Source organism: Symphodus melops (genome assembly GCF_947650265.1).
Source record: "Symphodus melops genome assembly, chromosome: 14".
NCBI lineage: Eukaryota > Metazoa > Chordata > Actinopteri > Labriformes > Labridae > Symphodus > Symphodus melops.
The window spans coordinates 9,816,671-9,836,011 of NC_136704.1; the positions used below are offsets into that span (position 1 = coordinate 9,816,671).

The 19,341-nt window shown below is 42.7% G+C and overlaps 1 protein-coding gene across 2 annotated transcripts in view; it reads left to right on the plus strand.

Moving 5' to 3' along the window:
- The window catches only part of znf438 (zinc finger protein 438), a 52,264-nt gene that overhangs the window by 30,024 nt on the left and 2,899 nt on the right, over nt 1–19,341 (plus strand). The window contains exons 2-3 of one of the 2 annotated variants that reach the window (XM_079360856.1): nt 1,805–1,891; nt 17,416–19,188. In XM_079360856.1, coding sequence (XP_079216982.1) covers nt 17,444–19,188 — 1,745 coding nt within the window. In that variant the 5' untranslated portion in view covers nt 1,805–1,891; nt 17,416–17,443. The remainder of the gene's footprint in view (nt 1–1,804; nt 1,892–17,415; nt 19,189–19,341) is intronic. The other variant, XM_079360857.1, reaches the window with a different exon arrangement.

Below are 19,341 nucleotides of genomic sequence, written 5' to 3' on the forward strand. Positions count from 1 at the left end.
GTACATTTGCCCTGAATGCAGTTACAGTCAGAGGCATGGAGTAACATTGTTTTAACTTTTGGAGCTGTGTGCATTTGTCCTCCAGCTTAATCTCCAAAACTGTTGTTTCCTTCACAATAAGCATTTTTCTACGCGTCCCCATCCTGGCTCATTAGAATCAGCATGTTCTCAGTGGATGACTTGCTATGTTGTCTGATTTGAGTTCAGGCAGCAAAAAAAAAAACGCTCCGCATTCCAGCCTTGCGTGTTCCAGTCTCCCGTTTCTCAATAATTTACCCAGACAACTTGAATGATTATTCTATGAATATGCACTAAAAATTCCTTTCTTGTGCTCTTTCTCTCTAAGTTTGTGTCAATGTGTGTGTGCATGTGAGTAAATGTGTAGTTGTGTGCATGTAGCTCTTTTCCCCCTGAAACAAAGGAGGTGTCAGAGCGAATTAGACCCCCCCCCCCCCATGACTGAACGCCCAGAGAGCTTAGAGATGCACCACAGGTTCTGCTGAGTCGCACATGAGCCGCCGTGTCTGCCTCGTCCCCTCTGCTTCCCCTCCTTTACCCCCCGCGCTCGCCCCCTCTCCACTCCTGAGTTGCTCTAACAAGGTTGTTGGAAGAGGATAAGGCGTGTTAAATGAATAATTTACACAGAAGAGCACTCCTTATTTATTTAATACGGCTGGATCTGACTGAGTGGGCAGCCTGCGTCCCCAACTGCAGAGACACCGGCTAAACGAGCGCTTGCTCGGCTTAATGGAGGGCCAAAGCGACAGGCATTTAGAGAGCAAGAGGGTACAAGAGCGGGTGTTTGTAAGGGGTGTGTTTGTGAAACAAGTCATGCTATATAGCTGCTGACTATACTTTGTTGTGGCATCCTCTTACAATTTCTTAATGATGCAGACAGATCACATGAGAGACCCTGCACCTATCTCCAAATGCTTCCTGGAATTTAGGGAATTATGCTTCGAGTCAGAAGTATTTTCAACTGATGGATTATAAAATCAGTCCGAGTTTAACAAGATAAGACACAATTAGTCTTGTACATACATCATGTGTTCAGTTAGTTTTTAAAGAAAAAAAAACCTGTCTGAAAGGGGCTACTGTAAGCTAAAGCCCGATTTATACTTGTGTGTCAAATCAACGTTGTAGCTAAGTCCTATTAGGTTTTTGCCTAACTATTCACCCCGCGGCCCCAATATAATGGTCCAAGAGACTGGAGACCCCCCAGTCTTGCTGGAGGTGCTAAGGCACATTGGACAGTGCAAATTCAGGCTCCACCACGTTCTCTGCTTGTTTGTGGAAAGGAATCCATGGCGACTGAAACCATGAACCAAGAACTGGAGCTGGAGAAGTTGGAGCTGATAATATTAAGCAGCAGCTGATTATAATGGCTTGTAGATTATTTTGGAAGGAGCGGCGAAGCCAGAGATGTAAATGCAGGAAATATACGCTACCTAGCAGTCACATTTTTGAGGAGGTGCACATCAGGCTACGTACGTACAGGAGGCTTCTGTGTAGAGACGGGGCTATGCCCAAAGCTACAGGATAGGCCATGGCTTAAATTTTGAGCTCTTAAATACAATGATTGTTCTTTTCTTACTTAACCATGTACTGATTTAAAAGATGGATAAATATATTTTCTATATTTTAAAATATCTATTAAATATTTTTGATTTTCTTTTTCTTTTTTTTTGCTTCTGTTAGCTTGGACTCCTTACTAACAGCAGATTTATAAATGTTTTTATTCTGTCTTTTTTTTTTTTTTTCTATTACAAATTGTTTTAAGGCTTGGTGTTTGATGTCTTCACAGGGGGAGTGTGGAGGGGGGGGGGAGACCACTTCCCGGGCACCACCCTGAAAGAGGAGTGAGGGAGCAGCTGAGGAGCTCATCCAATCGGTAAACAATTTTTGATTGGATCTTTATCGTTTTAAGATCTCTTTATTGATCCCACAGAGAAACATTGAATCATAAAAGCTCTTAAGAGAATAAAGCTGGGTGGTATAGGTAAAAGGAAAGTGTTTAGAGAGAAGTGGCACTATTTCCTGTTGTGTTGGGTTTGCGGTAGGGACTGGGGGATTTCATGTGTTCTTAAGCAAAGGCAAGTTGAATGTAATTTGTGTTTAATACTGAAAAAGTCCTGATGCTTTTTAACTAAAGGGAGAACATGAACCACTCCAACCTATCAGATCATGACTAAAATCCTTAAAAACAGTCTTCTGGGCTTTCCTCCTGCACTTCCTTTTCTTCTTCCTGTGGAGAGAGGCAGCCCTCTCTGCAGTAGTGATACATTGCTACAACTCTCCTGTGTGTGTGTGTGTGTGTGTGTGTGTGTGTGTGTGTCCCAGGAGGATGAGATCCCACAGCTCACTCTGACCTCATTATAAAAATAGCTCATCTATCCAGCCATCACATTTCCCCTCTCCTCTGCTATCTCTTAGAGTTATATCGTGATCCCCTCCGCTCTCTCCGACGCTTCATCAGTGTTTGTGCTGGACTTATCATGAGATTAAAAGCTTATGCAAGTCCTTGTAACAGCAAGGTTTCCCCTGCACCTGTCATTACCATTCTGCCTTTAATCTGGGATCATAGCAAGTCTTTTTCATCATGAAACATCTCGGAGTAACATTAAAGACGGTGTTTACACAATCTGCTAACATCGTCTTCTGTCCACTCTCGTACCTGGTCCGCTGCCTCTCTCACTCACCTCCGCTGCCAGCAGAGCGAAAATTCCCCCATTAGAGTGAACAGCGCTCACGTCTGGTTAATTTAACAGCAGCATCAGTGATCATTACGGTCCGAGGCTGGCTTTGATCCTGCCAGACAGAGTTTCCTACAGTTTTAATAACCTGACAAAGACGCCTTAGCAAAGTCTCAAATTGTGGACAGAGACACGACGGGCAGACATGAAGAATTCACATTCAGGAATCAAGGAAACAAATTTGGGGAGGCAGAAAAAGGAAGAAAGAAGTGTTTTCACTGGAGCCCCTGTTTTTTTTTTTTATTCACAGTTAAACACATTGTTGCCCCTAGGAGCTGTTTTATAAGCATGCTCTACTCCACTCTGTTACCCACAGAGCCACTTCACCGGAACAGCTCCGAGCACTGAAGAGATATGAGGATATAATGATTAGAATACAAATGATAACTGTTTTGCACAGTTTCAAACATGCAACTGTAGTAATTAGAAGATGTGGGGAGTGTGTGTACCGTTATAGTTGGTTCTATTTTGAGAAATACGGAAATTCAAGCAATGGCAGTGATTTTCTCTTGGCCCGATCAATATGCAATTTTTGGGGCCGATATTGTTTAGGAAAAAAATATATCGGCTGATATCTGTCTTTGATCTACCTTCAAGAGCTAGATATACAAATTGTTTGTGTTGATCCCTCAAATGCACTTATCAAAAACTTGTGGAAACATATTTAATGAAGACAATATGGTCACTCAACTGAAAAATAACTGCACATGTACGTGCATCAACACGTGGCGCATATCTGCCATAAAATTAGCTGATATGATTGGCTAGCTGATTCATCGGTGGAATTTTACTCGCAGCTTTGGTGTGAATTGAACATTTAGGTCCAAGACGTTTCCTCGTCATTTAGATGTGGTTTATTTTACAGGAACAAATCAATCAGTTGGTCATAAATTTATGACATCCATTAAACCTTGTGCTTTGCGTTTGCTGTTTTCGCCATGGTAATGTTTGTTGTGCTTCCTGCCTCAGTCATCTTGCTCCCCTATTGGTTATTGTTCCGTTCAACGTCACAATTCACAAAGTCCGTGCTCGGTGTTCTTTCCACACAACAGGATTTCTGATTGTAAATATTGAACACTTTTAACATGTACGATATCAAATCGGGGCGTCCCCATCGTTTCCCGAGCAGATCAAAATAGGGCAGAAGATCTTGTTGTGTGTACCCTACTTAAGGCATGATTTGAAACTAGTGGGTGGGGGTCCAAAATGGGTCATAGAGCTGTTTTTAGTGGGTCGAGAAAGTTTGCCTGATAAAATATTGAGTCAACATTTTATGAAGCGGTTTTTTTGGGGGGTTTTTGTTAATTTGTTTGTTCTGTCACAAGTCTACATTTAATAAATAGTGATTGGTGAATTTTTAAACTTTGGTTTGCAATTTTCCTATATGAGTTGCTGGTAGGCCTGAAAACCACTGATCTAAAGTAACAAAGTTTAAAAAAAAAAAAAGCAGCATCTGTTTTTTTTTTCGTATACCACTTGTGCTTTGTCTAAATCTAAAGTATCTTTTTCTTCTGAAATTCCACCGATGTGTCAAAGTAATGAGGATGAACAACTCCTTGTTTTGCAGCTGTTTTTATAATGGTGCTACAATTACCTTTCAGTGCAAAAGGAAATAGATGACAGATTAGGTTGAGAGTTAAGCTGAGATCTCTCCTCTGACTTTTCTCGTGTATCTTTCTATTTTCTGTTGTGTTCTCTTTGTGCTATGTTGAAACCAGGAACAGTTGCATTTCGTTTGTGGGGGCCATGAGGTAGGGTATGTAGCATTAGCTTGGTGACTACATGGAGCCTGTGTCTGTGTAAGTTTATGATGGCCAGGAGGTAGAGTAAGTAAGAAATAGAAGTTCTGAGTGTGGTGGGTGGTGTGAGAAAACTTTGAGAGGGGGACTCTGGGATGCTGGAGCCCACTGTTGCAACCAAGGGCCATAAGGTAGGTTATGTAACTTATCCGTAGGGCAAAGGGGGAAATTGGGAGGACGGATGTCTTTTTAATAGAACACACAACTACCTTTTGTTTAGTTTCCCCAAGCAGGGACTTTAAAAAAATAAATTATATATATATATATATATATATATATTTAGCAGGGTTAAATAATATCCGAGAACTTCATATAGATCCAGGTCCCTACACGTCATATTATTTTGAGGAAGCACACCTAAAAGTCCCAGCTAAGCGACCTTCTACTAACCCTTCTAGTTTACAGGTTTAAGTCTTCATATTTTTAACTTCAGTCAGAACTGGTTCTACACATTGGGTCTAAAGTTCTGTAATGTAGGTCATGCAGACATTTATTTCAAGAGGTGATCTGAAGTTAAGCTACATGTGCTATCAGAGTTTCTAAATGTAAGCATTCTTGTTGGTAGAATTGCACTCTCACCTTCACGTCCAGCAGCGTACTCCCTCCAGAAAGGACATCTTATGTTAAATAAGAACAAGCTGCCTCACACTGACCTGTTTTCAGAGGCTTGGGCTCACCTTAACAAGACAAGACCGGTTTGAATTATCTGCATATTCTTTTGATCTCATACCAGTGGACCTCAGCTCTAAAGTAGCTGCCATCATTAAGGACGTTTGCATGACGTTTCCTCATCCTCCCATTACTGCTGCAGCTCCATCAGGTGCCCCCTTGTCTTTGAGTGCACCTTACTCCTTATCAGCACCTTGGATCCACCTATCTTTTCAAAGCTACCCTACATTAGTTGAAAGCCAAAAGCCCCTCTTGTCTGTCCTTCACTGCTAAGCTGACGTGTTTGTGTCTGTGTTGTGTTGCCCTTGGGTGGGTTACCTCCACCCCTCTTCCCCCCTTCTTCTCATCTCTTCTCCTCCCCACCTTGCTGTTTATCTGTCTCCTGGCTCATCACGTCCCTGAACCTGCTCTAATTAGCATCCCACACAACACTGTTTATTTACCCAGGTACAGACAGAAGGGGAGGGAGGTGAGAATGAAAGGGAGTTTAAAAAAAAAAAAAAAAGGGTGAAGAGACAGAGAAAGCTTTGAGAGAGGAAGAGAGAGAAGGAGGACTGATAACGGGAAGAGTGAGAGAAAGACTGGGAACAGGAAGAGAGGGTGAAATGAGTCAGAGAATCAAAGAGCGATGAGACTCTCTTATAGTGGATTCAGGGGGTAATGATAGTGTGAAAGACTTGACACTGAAAGTCATGAAAGTGAGAGATTGAGAACTTTCCCTGCCCCTCTACACCTCCCCTTTGCCTTTTCCTGCATTTCATCTGAGATGCAGAGTGTCTAAAATTAGCAAGCTGGCAGCTTCCTTCCTTCCAGTGCCCCATTAAAGTTCCCCCATTGCAGTGAGTGATCATTAAGGTGGGACCAGGAGCGCAGGTGTTTCTCTTGGTGTCCCAGTCGAGCTTAGAGGGGCATCACTCAATCCGTAGCCCTATTTACACAGGCACAAAAATCATGATATTTTCCCCACATTTGTAAGGGAGTGAGTATGAACACAAACAACCAAACTTTTTACCCTAACTCTATCCACACTTTTTGCTAGCCCCCCGGTTGAATATCCACAAATGTTTGGGTAAACTAATGTGTGAACCAAGCAGATAATATTCAGGAAATGGCACTGCAATTGTGAGCAGTTGATCACATATATTCTCAACTGTTTTGTTTATCATTTTGTCACCATCATTAAAAATACTGTCAATACATCCAATCAATGTAGCATTAATAAAATGGCAATAGTAATTGTAGCATTTGACTCTTTCTGCTATCTTAGCGTGTCGTTGTACTTCAGCAACTTTCATACATCTGTGACTGCACATTCCTGATACAAAATAGTGGGAATACGAGTCTTATCAGAACTTAAGGGTCTTTCCAGCTATGGCTCAGCCCGTAGATTCGGCTGTCAGTTTAACCCAAAGGTCGAGGGTTCGATCCCCAGTTCCTGCAGCAAAATTTCGATGTGTCCTAGGCAAGACACTCAACCCTAAGTTGCTCTCGCTGCTTCGTTGGAGACGTGTGCATGTGAATGAATTGAATTAGTTTTTTTGATGGTCACTTTACATAGCAACCTCTGCCATCAGTGTGTGAATGGGTGTGACCTGTGGTGTAAAAGCGCTTTGGAGTAGTCAGAAGACTAGAAAAGCACCAATGGAACAAGCTGAGTTCCATTTACCATTTCCTACACTTTTGCCATCTGTTGTCACCTCTCAGCTTTGTCAAGCCGCTTTTCTCCGTCAGCTTACTTCCATTTCTCCACCACTGTTTAGTGCTGTTTGACCTATTCACCGGGGTCCAAATGTCAGAGCAGAGGGAAAGGTCAGGTAAAGGTTTAGTGTTGAGCAGAGTCTGGAAGGCTGACACCGGGCTGGCTGCCCGAGGGGGGAGGAGCATGTTAACACTTGAGACCTTGGACACACACCTCTGAATGTGCACATACCCTGTGACACACTGCTGTCACCTCGGCTCTACGTCCACGCCACTCAGAGCCGGCAGACATGTCGCGTGTGCACGTGACGGAGTGTGTGTTTGTGTGTGCGGTCTTCTGCTCATTTGGTTCATGTGTGAGTACGGTTGGTTGAAGACATTACTGCTTCCCCGGGATGACACATGGCCTTGTTGGACATCAGGTCAAAGGTGATTGGTTGTCAGGGGTTTACAGCATCCTGCCTTCAAAGGGCAGCGCCTCGTTTTAATTGAAGATCCAGCTTGTCTGCACTGACCACCTATACTGAGAACCCTTTGAAAAAATAATCAGTCGAACTGGCCAACAGCAACTTAGTTTACTCGAGAGGAATGATACATTTCAGCATATAAGGGGGTCATTAGATAGTATGTATTTAATAATACATTTTATTTATAGGTGCCTTTCAGGATACTCAAGGTCACCTTATGGAAGAAAAAAACAAGACAATAAAACACGAACACACAGGAATGTGGGATCATACAGAATGGGCAAATCTAAAAATATGAGCTTTGTGTTGAGATTTTGAAGGTGGGGAGAGAGTTGATGTCACTGATGGATTGTGGGAGAGAGTTCCAGAGACTGGGGGGCTGTTTGGCTGAACGCTCAAGACCCCATTGATGAAAAGCGAAAAGGAGGTGTGGTGAGGAGCATTAAGGCAGAATGGAGGGTCCAGGAGGGTGTGTAGGTGTGAAGGAAATCAGCAAGGTCCGAAGGTGCGAGATCATTGAGAGCCTTGAAGGTGAGAAAGGAGAATTTTAAAATCAATGAGGTATTTGACGGGGAGCCAATGGAGTTGTTAAAGGACTGGAGAGATGGTCTATGGAGGGGGTTCTGGTGAGGATCCGGGCAGCTGAGTTCTGGACCAGTTGAAGTTTAAGGAGTAGCTTGAAAGGTAGACCGGAGAGGAGAGAGTTGCAGTCGGCTATACAGGAAGTGACCAGGGTATTGACCTGGATGGCAGTGCCAGGTTGGGTGTGAGAGATGGGCGAAGACGGTTGCGAAGGTGGAAAAATGCTGACCGAGTGATGTTATTGATATGTGCTTCAAAGGAGAGAGGGCTGTTGAGGATGACACCCAGGCTCTTTACTTGGGGGGAGGGATGGACTGTGGAGTTGTCGATGATTATTGCAGAGATGACATACTTAGCCAGAGTGGATTTGGTTACTGCCAAAAGAAAAACTTCATTTTTGTTCCTGTTAAGTTTAAGAAAGTTATGCAAGAACCAAGATTTAACTTCAAGGAGACAGTTTGAGAGGGATGAAGGTTGGCGGGTGGAATTGGGCTTGGAGAGCTGGGTGTCGTCCACGAAGCAGTAAAAGTGAAAATCAAATATCCTGAAAATGTGACAGAAGAGGAAGATGACCAAAAGGAGAGGACCCAGGACAGAGCCCTGAGGAACACCAATAGTGACTGAGGAGAGCTCTGAACTAAAGTGTTGGATTTTAACAAACTGAGTGCGGCCAGAGAGATGTAACTTGAACCAGCTGAGAGAGGTGCCAGTGAGTCCAATTAAGACTAGTCTTTCTAGGAAGATGATGTGAGAAATAGTGTCAAAAACTGCACTTAAGTCAAGGAGGATGAGCATTGTTAAAAGTCTAGGGTCAGCTGCCACCAGGAGATCATTTGAGATTTTTACCAGGTCTGTCTCAGTGCTATGAAGGGGATGGAAACCAGGCTGGAGTTCTTCAAACAGGTTTGGCCAGATGCACAGGGTTGACAGGTGTAAACAAATCCCGGCCGAGCAGTTTGATTAAGTTGGAAGAAAACATTTGGCTGCTGCTACATCTCAGTTGAAGAATCACACTGATGATCATTGATAAGATCGTAAAGAAGCAGACCTTGGTTGGTGAGCAAGCGGGTGTTGAATAACCCGATGCTGACCTTGTTAGCATGTTTGACGCTGGTCAACCTAGCAGGGTATGCTAGCGCGTTGTGGTCAGCAGTCCATACAGATTTCCTTGTAGGACGGGGAGTAGAAGACCAGAAAGACTGGATAGATTTTGTGTCATCATAGTTAAAGTTGCGTCCGCACCCACGGTGGATGTATTTACAACAAGGTTGACGAGTGATATCCGGATGCAGGTGCAACACCAGTGAAGGCTCAGAAGAGGTCAGCAGCAGCAGCACAGCGTCAGACAAACAGAAATACAGATCTCTGTAACAGCAGCAGTAGCCAAATGCGCCAGTGTGCACTCTCTGGGGACATATATAGGATAAAATAAAGGATTGTGACTATTGTGAAAAACTTTATTTCCCATTTCATACATCAACGGCTGCTTTCCCAGAAACTCTTCTGAACAATCCACTTAGATATGATACCCATCATTCAGAAACCTACAATCCAACATGTAAAAATCATTTTTATTTATTTATTTATTTTTTACATAATGAATTAAATAAAATACAATTAAACTATTTTGATCACCTTGTAGACAAAAAATGTGTTTTCAATTGTCAGAAGACAATGTGAGAATTCCATAAATGATATCATAAATGATATCTACAGAAAATATACAGAAAAGTGAACTGTTATAAACTGATATAAACAAATAGAAATGCTATAGTTGAAGTTACAATATGAATAATTGCTTTGAATTGTAACCAAAAAGTAAATGTTGACGTGTGATTTCTTTTCCTGCTCCCGATGGGATCCTAAAACTCTTTTTTTGTAGGAGCACTTTTTGCAGCTCAGCTGTGGAACATTCATTCCAAGAGAAGTGTTTAAATACAAATGAAAGTGATTAGTAAATCAATGTTCTTATTTCTAAGTAAGTAATGAAAGCAAACATCAAGGATTTGAGTTCAGCTCATTCTCTAAGAGGGTTGGCATGTTAGCTGTGGGATTTCTATATCGATTCATCTACATCCGCATGCAAGACAGAGCAGCGGGATCCTAATTGGAATGGATTTCTCCCTGCATTGATCTGCTCAGGTGACAGTGGATGACATATGGTTGTGTGTTTGTGTGCATGCCGTGAATACCATATGTTGCTGTAATGTTCTCTCTTGGAACACCTTTTTGTGGGTCGCCGAAAAGGTAAAAGGAGAGGCTACTAAATCGTGTGCATGTGTGCGCGTGTGTGTGCGCGCCCCTCCTCTCCCACTCCTTGGCCCTCTCATGCAGCAGAGCTCTGAGATGAAACAAGGACCTCTGCAAACACTGATTTCATTTTCCCCATGACCGCCTTCGCTCCCGTCTCTAGCTCCTCTGCGCACACACATGTTCACCTTAGGCTTGAGAGCAAAGATGAGCAGTTAGCATGCGTGCAGGGAGAAGCAATTGAGCACAGATAACACTTCAGTTCACTCAGGAGGACAAAACTAATGGGATGAGCTTAATATCCTTTTAGACTGCAAGATTCATATCATGTTTCTTCATTGTATATAAAGAATAAAGACCATTTTAAACGTTTTTAAATACCTCTCCAACTCTCTCAGGTTTACTAGCCTAACATGCTGTGAACGTGTGTTTGAGAGAGAGAGAGAGAGAGAGAGAGAGAGAAGATTTGAGAAAAATGGCCGCTGGACATGGCTTCTCACAGCCGGCTGGCCCCGACCCCCTGTGATCTGCCCTCTTATCTAGCCCAGATCCTGGCCTTTCATCTGGGCTAAAACCTGGGGGAGCTTGGCCTCTGCTGGGTTTGTAGCCCTCCCTCCAAGATCCACACTCAATCAGGCACACACACACACATTCATTCCAGATCCCCCCTCCATCTCCAAGCTCTATCTTTCAGTCCCAGATGAGAGATGCTCTCACCTACAAGAGAGATAACAAACCTCACACTTCTCTGCTCCCTGCTCGGACTTGAAACACTTCAGATACAGGAGGATTCTTTAAAACTCACCACAAGAGAAAAAAAAGCTGGATAGAAATTGTGGACTTGGACGGTGTTGCAGACTTTCAGACTTTGCGAGCACATTGCTGAGAACTCTGTCGTCCTGAATGCTTTACAAACCTGCAATTTAACCAGACCACACGGGGTCTAAAGTGGCCTATCTGCAGACTTAGCAGGGAGCTGGTTTGGATGTAGCCTCAACCAAACTTGAATTATTTATGTACCCACAATGCAGATGCCATGTTGTAGTTTTTCTCATTGCTCACTCCAGAACAGTCAAAGAGCTTATTATGTGTAAAAAATATACTTAATTAGAAAAAAAAACCTTCTTAAATCGTTTATGCAAGTATCATAAATAACCACGTCAAATCTCATTACAATCTCATAGAACATTGACTAAAGTCTGATAATGATTTGGTTTCCGGGGGAATCACCTAATACTTCCAGGTCTCAGGTGCTGCCAGCAGATAATAAAAAAGGATGAGGGGCACAACCTCCTTTTTACGTGAACTCGATATTGTTCATAGTTTATAGACCAGCCGCCTGGTCTAAATAAAAAAAATGGAATTGGCAGTTTGGAAACAAGATGTATCCAATTTGATATATGCACTTAATGCAGATTTCTATTTGGAAATTAATAAAGAGCTAAGTTGTCATAGGATATCGCTGATTTCTTCTAGTTGCAATGACTAATGCATACATGCCTATTTTGCTCTCCTCGTTGACTGTTTTCCCCAAAGCAACCAGTTCCTTACACCTGATAGGTCAATATTACTCGTAATATTATAATTATCAAACTTTTGTCCACAAATCGACAGAATTTGCATTTATATACAGATATTGCTTAATAATGATGATGCATAGAAATGTAAATGCCTTTGTCCACTTACAGCATTTCCTGTGCAGCTTGCGTCCATTTCCTCAACAAAACCAATGAAAAGGCTTTTTTTTTTGTGCTGCGCTCACAGCGTTCACAGGTAAAAATAGTTCAATATTTAGAACACTTCACTTGTCATTTCTCCCTCACGACCAATCAACATCCGGAAGGTAACGTCAAAGAACTTTTTTTTTTGTTTGTTTCGCTAAAATGACGATTCTATCACTCAAGATGATGAGAAATGTCTGGTTTTGTTCCTCTGGTTGTTTGTCCTCATAGGAAGTTAAGGGAGTGCAATTCAAGATTATTCATAGGCTATGAACTGTGCCACTGCTGCAGAATACATCGGACCCTTCTCTTATAAATACCATGATATACAGTATGTCACTGAGGAGTCATATTTGCTTATATTTTTTGCACCTTCTTTTCTGTGCTGTCAACAAACACAGTCCAAAACTTGACCGACAGGCCAGGTTGTCCTGTGTTTGTTCCCTGGCACACTCTGCACAGACTGGGGGCAAATCGCTGGACTCTGCAGTTTTAACCATAGCTGGCAGTAAAGCAGGACAGAGGAGAGGCAGAGAATGCATCAGAGAAACTACCCAAACACAGCACTGTCCGTGTTTTGACATTTTCCAGAGCAGTGCTTTCACCTCTCACTAAATAGCATTACTGCTTAACAATAGGTAGGTTGTTTTTGCCGCTCAGCCCATCAGTCTTGGCTCGATCACCTCCACATGTGACCCAGGTCCAGGTTTGACGGTGTGTGTGTGTGTGTGTGTGTGTGTGTTGCTTGTTCAGTCCACTTCATTCCATTCCATTCCAGGTGGATGCCTGGCCTTCCCTGCAATGCCCTCCTGCTCAACCCTGACCTGTCTCCTGCGTAAACAGCAAGATCCTCACCTCTCACCCCTCCGGCTTTACCTGATAATCTGTCTCTGTGGATCACCCCTCACCCTTTTTTTCTTCTCTGCCTCTCCCATTCTCTACAAAAACCAGGTTTTTGCATTACCCCTCACCCTGATCTCTGACTCTTGTCAGATTAGAGTGGTCGGCGTTTCAAATGCGGCAGCAGATTGAGTAGCATCTGTGGCCTCCCTGTGATTTCTGCCTTTGCCCCAATGTGATCTATACCCCTTTAGAACCATACAGGGCCAGTACGATGGCACTCACTGTTGTGAAACTCACAGTTTCAGTTAAAGTTATTGTTACAGACTGAAACTGTACCTTTGTTAATAGTTTTTATACTCAATGTATCTCCTGGGCCATGCAGGTCAGTGATTTATAACTGAATTGAAAGATTCTAATTAGAATTTCTCTCATTCTTCTACAAACAAAAACCCCCATAAAATGAGAACGCAATTTTTAGAAGCTCCTCTGAGTCCTTAGGTCAGCAATTCTCCTTACATCTACGGCTAAAAACTACATTTGTAGTTGCAGCAACTCTCTCTCTGTAGACTTGTGCAAACAACATTTGCAGGCATTTATTTTAAAATAAACTTTGGTTGTCTGTGGTATCATGCGGGAAAGAAAATAACTGCACAAGTAAAGAAAAACGCATTGACATCAAAAACTCTCTCCTGAACAACAGTCGGTGCATTTGAACCCATGGTCTGAAATCTTCCACTCACTTATTTGACTTCCCTCAACACATTAGAGCAAGGTAATTTATTTTTGAAACAATGTTGTTTGATCTATTGGAAGTTTCTTGACATCCCAAAAACAGTGAATAAAACATCTGCAATGTGTGGATCTCACAGGCTGGTTATAGTCTCTGCAATCCCTTGTTTTAGAATAAATTACATCTTTGGATGACTTTCTTGTCTGTTCATGTCTACCTCTCTTTCTACCCACTTTCTGTGCACGTGTTGTGAATTATCAGAACTGTCTATATAATTCCGTATGAGCCACAAATAATCCAGCATGCAAAAAAGAATGGCGGAGGAAGTGATTTGGAAATGGTAAGTTGCCTGCTCCATCTTTAATTGCAGTTAAGCTTAAAGAACCCCTTCATAATCCTTTAAATAAACTCAATTTCTTAGCCAAAGGTAATGTCTTAAAGAAGTTTATCAAATTACGTTTGTTTTACCCTTGATGACAGGCAGGTTTCTCCTGTACACAGCTGCGCTGTAAAGGTCATCTAAACCCTTAGCGAGTGCCCTACTATCTTACCTGTTGATTTATAATTCTGGTTAGCTTGTTTACTTCTGCATGGGTGTAATGCCAATTCCAAGCTTTGAATGTTACTAGCAACAAAAGGACTGTTTCTAGAGTCCACAGAAAAGAGCTTCTGTCAGGCCAAACTCAAAACGCAGAGCAGTGTTGGTCAACATCTGAGCACTGACTACAAGAGTGTGGTGATGTAGTCAACAGCGAAGAGTAAAGTTTGGTGTAAGAGTGACTTCTGTAGGCCTTGGGTTTGAATGCACTGACTGTTGATTTTTTTATTTTCTCTCATCTTTCTCCAAACAAAAACTTGAACACTTATGACCCAAGTGAAAAGCTGGATCAAAGAGTCATGTCTTCAAATAAACGCAAACAAAACTGTCTGCATGATGTTTACTGAATAGCCAACCAGCGTTTACGTGGAAGGTGTAGAGCCGATGTTCCGATGCGGACTCTGCTGCACGTTCCATTTTTTGTTTTTTTTTCCTCTTGAGTCTGCTGTTTATAAACTGAGAATATTTCATAATAACATGAAGCTTTGCATGTTTTTCATTACAACGTTATGTACAAGAGGTAATCGTGCTGAGACCTGGTATATCCTGGAGCAGTGCGAGTGTGGGCCATGCCGGCCAGAGGGGGAATGGGAAAGAGGGGACCATTCAGGCTTGAGCACGGTATGGATTGCTAGTGTGATCGCGTCCTGATGAGGGAAAGTATGCTGTGACTCTCAACTGCTCTTCTCACCTTCTTGCAGCAAAACTCAGAGGGAAAGTGGGAGTTAAAGCAGTAGCCTTGAGTCCTTGTACATAGAGATCAGTGTCAAGCTATACTATTAAAATTCTAACTGTTGTTTGAACAGTGACTGGATGGCTTTTTTACCATCGTCCATTTCTCTTGCGACTTTGAAAATCAAGTCTGATTTGAAAACACCATATTCTAGTACATAAACAGGATGTCATTGCCATAGTTCTAAACGGTTTGCTTTTCTTTTTTTTTTACCTGTAAGCCTGTCTGGACAATTTTGAAAATACCGTGTCTTTACTTTGTTGGTTTTTTGCCTCTTAACATTGCTTTATCTCTATCCTGGCTGACAATATCCATGGTTGCAACTTATCAATTGCAGGTAGCTATTTCATTTTATTTACAAAATGCACATAATCAGTTATTAAGAAAGACTTATAACTAGAAAAATGATGGCGTATATGTTTCAGGAAAATAACCTTTTTTCTCATAGTATGGTCCATATTAAAGAATAAATAAAATAAAATGTAGTGCTGACAGTAGATCACATCTTGATGTGAATCGTTGCACAAATGTGAGATATGGTTCCCAAACTAGCTTTTGATTGTGGGCAGATGGTTTCTTTATCTTTTGCCATCATCATGTCAACTGATATTTACGATACCTTGCCTTCAAACACTAATGAGATTGCCATCAGCCACAGTCATATTAGATGTTAAGTGCTTATAAGCAAATGTAAGCATGCAAAGCTAGGTCTGTGAACATAGTAATCATTACCTGCTAACCATTAGCTTGAAAGCATGTTGACATTTGCATTTGAGTCCATCACAAATGAGTTATGTTATAATCACACATGCTATACCTCTTATATTTGTGTGTGTGCTCTGCATGCCATCTGTCTGTGCACACACATCTGTGTAAAGAATGCTTGTAAAGCCAGTGCCTAAAGAACATAACCTGATAGAGACATTTGTGTACATGAACTTAATAAATATAGAAATTCTTTGCTTACTGCAGTTCTATACTAATATGTCAAATTGTCAGGACAAGCTCTGTGTAAGATGTAGTTGGCTTTTTGCCTCATCTTCCACCTTCTGCCGACTTGGTGTCAGATCACATCTGCCTAATCATCTGTCACACAAGGATTATGGCTGCTGCCCAATCTACCTTTTCTCCACTTATATCACACAGAAAACTTTCACATGGTGAAGTTAAGCCCCAAGCGTTGCCTCTGTCCCATTCTTCTATAGCCATATAAAAATACCCAGAGGAACACACATCCCATGGTTTTATTCCACTCTGTGCTCAGCCAAAGTCACAGTCAAACTGGAGTCAACTATCCACACAGAGAAGGAATACCTTCAGTTTTATGGAGTCGTAATGCGGTAGGGGTACTGTATAAATAATCTCTCCACACAGAAACACTTCCAGCTGTTAAACAATATACCCTTTTCTGTTTTTTTCTTTTCCTCTAAGTTTCTGCATCTTTAAAGAATCTTTCCCAGACTACTCTGAAAATGGAAATTTGCATTGAAGAATTATGTTGTTAAATATCTGCCCTTATGACACGTCCAGATTGCTGAACTTTATGCTGATTGGTATTACAGAGTGGAGTTGGAACTCTGTATTAAACGCTGTAATTGAAGTCAGGTCATAATGTGAAATTTAAACCCTTAGGATCTGTTTACAATTAGACCCTTTGAAGAATTCAGCTGTAATCTATCCCTCCTTTTGATATAAAGATTCAGTATTGATATAAATGAAGGGAGCTTTGCCTTTGTTTTTAAAGCCATACCTGTGGCTTTTGATGGATGGATGGAAACTCTATGGTAGATTTGGATAATAAAGACTTGTTTAAAACCTCACTCTGTGGCTAAAGGTTCCACATAGACTTGAGCAGTATTTTGTATCAACCCCAAAATAGTAATGAAACGGCTCTATTCTTGTTGGAGAACCATAAAACATTGTTTGTGACGGGGATGATAAACTGTATCTAGGGCTCTTTTTCAGGGGCGTCCTTATTGCCTCTGGCCAGGTTGCAGTACTGGTCAGTGGGAGGGGGAGGTGAAGAGGGGAGCCCCTCTTCATCTGGTAAAGATACAGCCGTTGGGCAGCTTTCATGCTCCACTGGCTGATCCTTCCAGGAAGTGAGGGGGGGTATAAGGAACCCCTGAAGAGCCTCAGCATGTACCATGGCAGCATGCTGAGCTCAAATCAAAGGGGGCAGTCTGTCCTTAGCCTGGGGGAGAGTGACTGTTCTGTGTGTTACCAGAGAAACATTGGTAATAGGACAGCTTGTGACACATGTGCAGATGCCTGTAATTTTGCCTGTCTGCTGTTGGGGTTGTACAGAAACACTGAGGCCTTGTGAAGTGAGGTCACATTTATACATATGATGCTGTAAGTCTGAAGAGGACACCACAGAAAGTCACATAGCCATCTAGATAGTTCCCATGAAGCAGTTTTATAAAATAAGACTGCAAACATACGTTTGAGTTATTGTTGATGGGGGGGACCTGAAGTACTGAGTGTTAGGGCTTCAAGGGTAAGTTAAGGCTGTAAAGGCATCATAGTTTTCACATAAAAAACTTAATTTCCTTTTTTTTTTCTGTTTCAGTTGGTAGCTATTAAGTCCAGCCCTTAAGATGAAGAGCCTTCAGTTCCGGAGTATTGCCCCCAAGGCCCCGGCTGTGGTGCCCTCCCCCTCACCTGCTGTCCTCTCCTGCCATCCTCCCTCTGCCCTCCCAGAGGCTACCGTCGCCCCAACCCCCAAGTCCATTATTGTTCCACAAAACTACACACTCATGCAAATAGCAGGTCAGGATGGCACTTTCTCTCTGGTGGCGCTGCCCCCTTCTGTCTCTTCCCAGACACCGCAACCACAACATCAACAAACGCCATCAATTCAACGGAATCTCAAGTTGCCAATTCCAAGATACCAGCCAGCCAGGAGCAAGGGGACTGTAGATAAGGTAAAATCACCACCACTTGCTGCCAAGTTGAAAACAGCCTCCAAGATTTCTGTGGCCGCACAGACATCTGTGAGTGGTACAAAATTGAAGAAAAAACAACAGGAGACGAAGCACACTAAGGAAACCTTAGTGCCCAAAGAGGAGCCTTCAGAGCAGGTCATTCTGATTGACCCAGCCTCTTCAGACATCTCTGTCACAGCTCTACTCCCAGACAATGCTGTCCTGTACCCAGGTTCACAGTTGGAACGAGCACCCGACAGCTCTGAAAGACCTGCTACTACCAGCCTTATTCAAAACCTTCAGTATACTCCTGCTGCTGTCACGAGCTCACCATGCAAATCTCCAGAGGAAACTACAACTGTAGTGAGACTCTGCCAGTCTAAATCTACTGCAGCCCAGCCCCAGAGCAGTATCACTGTCCTGTCCCCAGCCATTTTCAGCAAAGCAGTCCAGATTATCCCATCCCCACCCAAGGGCAAACTGCCCATTCTACCTTACTCTAAAATGAAGAGCACCCTGATCCCAGCAGCCAAGCTCAATCAGTCCCCAGAAAAGAAGAGTTTATCTTGCCAGGCAGGACTTTTAAGCCCATTAGATTCTATATCCAAGACTGTTGAAACTGCAGAGGACTTGGGTCACAACCAGGTGCCAAACCCCACTCTCCTGACGCACAACAAGACCACACTAATGCCTGTGTTGGGGACTCTCCAGAAACCATCTGGCAAGAAGAGGGGAAGAAAGAGAAAGACAATGGAAGACATCTTGGCATTCGAGGCCAGAAAAAAGCGCTCCTTGTCCTTCTTCCGTAGAAGGGTTCAAGAGAAACCCCCAGCAGTTGTTTCAGGTTCCAAACAAAAGGAAGTTGATATTTCAAAGAAGTATCGCAGCATCCGACCCAAGCCCATGTTGGTTATGGAGACTGTTCCCCAACTGCTTAGTTTGCCTGCCATCACACCAGATGGCCAAGAACAGGAGCTTCTACTTAATCATCAACTCCCCACAACTACCACATCCAAGGCCCTGGACTGTCCTCAACCAGCCCCAGTGACACTTCACCTGAGAGGAGCCACCCACTCCAGAGTATTTGTTGGCAGCCGTCCCATTCACCGCTGCCCCACCTGCAGCCGCTGTTTTCAGTTCAAGCATCACCTTCAGAGCCACATGAACAGTCACACCAACAGTCGGCCATATGTATGCCCAGTCTGCCGAAAAGCCTACGCTCACTCTGGCAGTCTGAGCACCCACATGAAGCTTCACCACTCTGAGGTACGCCCACGTCGGTCCCTAGGCTGTGAGTTCTGCGAGAAGGCCTTTGGATATGTGGGGGTTTATTTTAGTCACCTGAGGGAGGTCCACAAGGTGGTGCTGACAGTGGAGCCATCCATCAGCCATCATGAGGATGATATGTCTGCAGAGGGGTGAGATTTTTCTTGATTACTTTAACTGAAGAACACTACTTCATTGTAAAATATGTTTTTCAGATGAAGATATTGCCCTACAGGTTAAAATGCTAAATAAAATGATTGATAACCTGAATAGCCAAATTATTTCCTAAATAGTTGTTAAAAATA